This window comes from Lipotes vexillifer, unplaced genomic scaffold (assembly GCF_000442215.2).
Source record: "Lipotes vexillifer unplaced genomic scaffold, Lipotes_vexillifer_v1.1 scaffold837, whole genome shotgun sequence".
In the NCBI taxonomy this organism is placed as follows: domain Eukaryota; kingdom Metazoa; phylum Chordata; class Mammalia; order Artiodactyla; family Lipotidae; genus Lipotes; species Lipotes vexillifer.
Genome location: NW_006775771.1, coordinates 14350 through 16884, shown reverse-complemented (window position 1 = coordinate 16884; position 2535 = coordinate 14350). Strand labels below are relative to the sequence as shown.

General features: G+C 37.9%; 1 protein-coding gene across 1 annotated transcript in view; it reads left to right on the top strand.

The window, feature by feature from the left end:
• Positions 1 to 2330, top strand: part of LOC103085585 (SLIT-ROBO Rho GTPase-activating protein 1) — a gene marked incomplete at its 3' end in the record, with an annotated part of 235377 nt that extends 233047 nt beyond the window's left edge. The window contains exons 14-15 of the mRNA XM_007450191.1: positions 20 to 97; positions 2196 to 2330. Of these exons, the coding sequence (XP_007450253.1) occupies positions 20 to 97; positions 2196 to 2330 (213 nt within the window). The remainder of the gene's footprint in view (positions 1 to 19; positions 98 to 2195) is intronic.
• Between the last annotated feature and the right edge of the window lie 205 nt (positions 2331 to 2535).

Here is a 2535-nt window from a genome sequence, read left to right as displayed (position 1 = left end):
TCCCTTCTGTTCTCTTTAGGTCTTCAGCATCAGGGGATTTTCAGAGTGTCTGGTTCCCAGGTGGAAGTCAATGATATTAAAAATTCATTTGAGAGAGGTACTTGCACGTCTGCACCTATAAGCAAACCTTGTTAAAAAGTCATCATTTTCTGTAGAGTGAAGTGGCATACTTATTCTGTATATCTTCAAAACCTTTCTCTGCATTTATTTCGTTGTGGATGTTGAGTTAAGAATCTATTTAGAATAGCTAAGAAATGAAGCCAAAATCATAAGACTTTGTTATCAAGTCTAGAAAAGCATATGAGTTTTGTATCCTGGTTTAGGACTGGCATTGATAATCCTCAGCACATTGTCAAATGTGGCTCATGAAAGGTTCTAGAAGAGTGGCAAGAACAGCCCTGGGCCTGCATAGCAACTGTTTGAGGTGACTCATCCCAGCTTCATGTCTGTTTCCTTTGTCAGGAACTCTTCTTCCTCTTATTACCATCCCCAGACTCCTTCCCTGTGACCTTAGTTGGTGCCTTACTCTTATTCCCAATTGGCTAAATAAGTCCTCCTAAACATTATTATTAGCAAAACCGTACACTTTAGCATCAAGCGGACCTAGAAGCAAATCACACTCTTGCATTTACTAATCATGTGATTTGGGTCAAGTGACTCATCTCTTATTCTGGCCTCGGTTTCCTCATCTGCAGAATCCCAGGACTGGTGTGAGAATTGGGTATAATCCGTGAAAGTTCCTAACTCTTTAGTAGTGGGTCTTAGCTAATAATGCTCTCCAGTTATAATGATTTGTATTGTGTCTGCTTCTGGATACATCTGCACCTTCCTGCCTCTGCTTGGAAGTCAAGCCAAGGATGCAGAGGCAGGGACATCAAGGCTTGGAGACAAGGCAACCCCTCTTGGTCCCATTTGCCCTAACCCAGACTTGACACAGAGCCAGTTTGAAACCTTGGGTAAAGAGGTGAACTTGGAGCCAGATTGTTTTTCCTCTTCCAAAGCCTCTTACAGTGCATAGAGCCGAGCGGCCTCCCCTCTCAAGGGCTAAGTGTCCAAGTCTCTTACATGGACCATATTCAAGATAAATTGAAATGTAGTAAAGCCTCAGGTTCCTGTGCCAGCCACTGCAAGCAAAAATGCTTTATTATTTTTCCTTGAACATTCCCCTAGTATGTTGTTTGTTTGTGATCCCTTTGGGTAAGGCTTTCTCACAGTGGGCAAAAAGAAAATATTTTGGCGAATTCGTGTTCAATGATTTCCTACCCTTGAAGCAGAGAAAAAGGAACCACAGGTCCCTGAAAGTAAGCTGCCCCAACAGGCAAAAAAAAAAAAAAAAAAGTTAAAATTCAATGTACAATTTTTGTGAACTTTAGAAGAGCAGACCTGTGAATAAAAAAACGGAGTTTGATTTAAGGCTGCACATTATGTTGAACTTCTTAAGGATTTTATTTCAGTTTGATTCTCAGGGAGGTGGACAAGCCACGTCAGTTACCTGATCATTTTAAAGTGCTTAGCATAAAGAATAATTTCATGTTTGTGATATATTTTTAAATTTTCCACTTTTTATGCAAATTCCTTGGTACTGTTAAGGTACATTTTCAAATTCCTCTCTCTGATTTCAAAATCTCCCACTGCTGAAAGCAGCTTTCAAGTCTGCTGTGAACACCACCATGCCACTTTGAGAAGTATTTATTTAATTGTCAGTATTCACAATTAGGTGAGTCCTGTAGTATTTCTGATAAATTTTGCTGATCCATATAGCATAGCCAGACAGACCTATATTGTTTCTTTTCCCCAGTAGAATAAGAAACACAGAATATAGTATTTGAATTTATATCAACCTAATATAACAGATATTAGCTTTAAAAAAAAAGTTGGGTCCAATTATAAATCCCACAGTATTTTATTTTAAGATTTAGGTAATTTGTAAGGGATTATTTGGTAGCATATGATAAAAAAAAAAAAAAAGCTTTATTTTAACCAACTATTTTTAGGTTAATCATGGGGTAGGATATCTAAACTAGTTATTTTAATTTTAGTAGCATATAATCTTCCATAAAACATAATTAAAAGATACATGTATATATAGAAATGTGTGTGTGAGTATAGAAACATATTTTTGTTCAGAGATAAAAAGAGAAGCAATGTGCATGTAACTAATTTTTCTTTTTTGTTTTGTTTTTTTTTATTTTTAGGTGAAAACCCTTTGGCTGACGAGCAGAGTAACCATGATATTAACTCAGTTGCTGGCGTTCTAAAGCTCTACTTCCGTGGGCTGGAAAACCCCCTCTTTCCTAAGGAAAGATTTAATGATCTGATTTCTTGTGTCAGTAAGTGGGCTTTTTTTTTTTTTTTAACAATTCTTTTCCCACTAGAATTATTTCAGTAACCAATTTCCTGGAAAAGGCAGTGGCCCCTCTCCCTGTATCTTCCTCCCCCACCATTACCCATCACCACCAAATTTCTGAGACCATTTGTTTTCTCTCTGGATCCAGCGTGAGTCATCTTCCCAGCTGTGGCCTCGCCCTTCGCTGA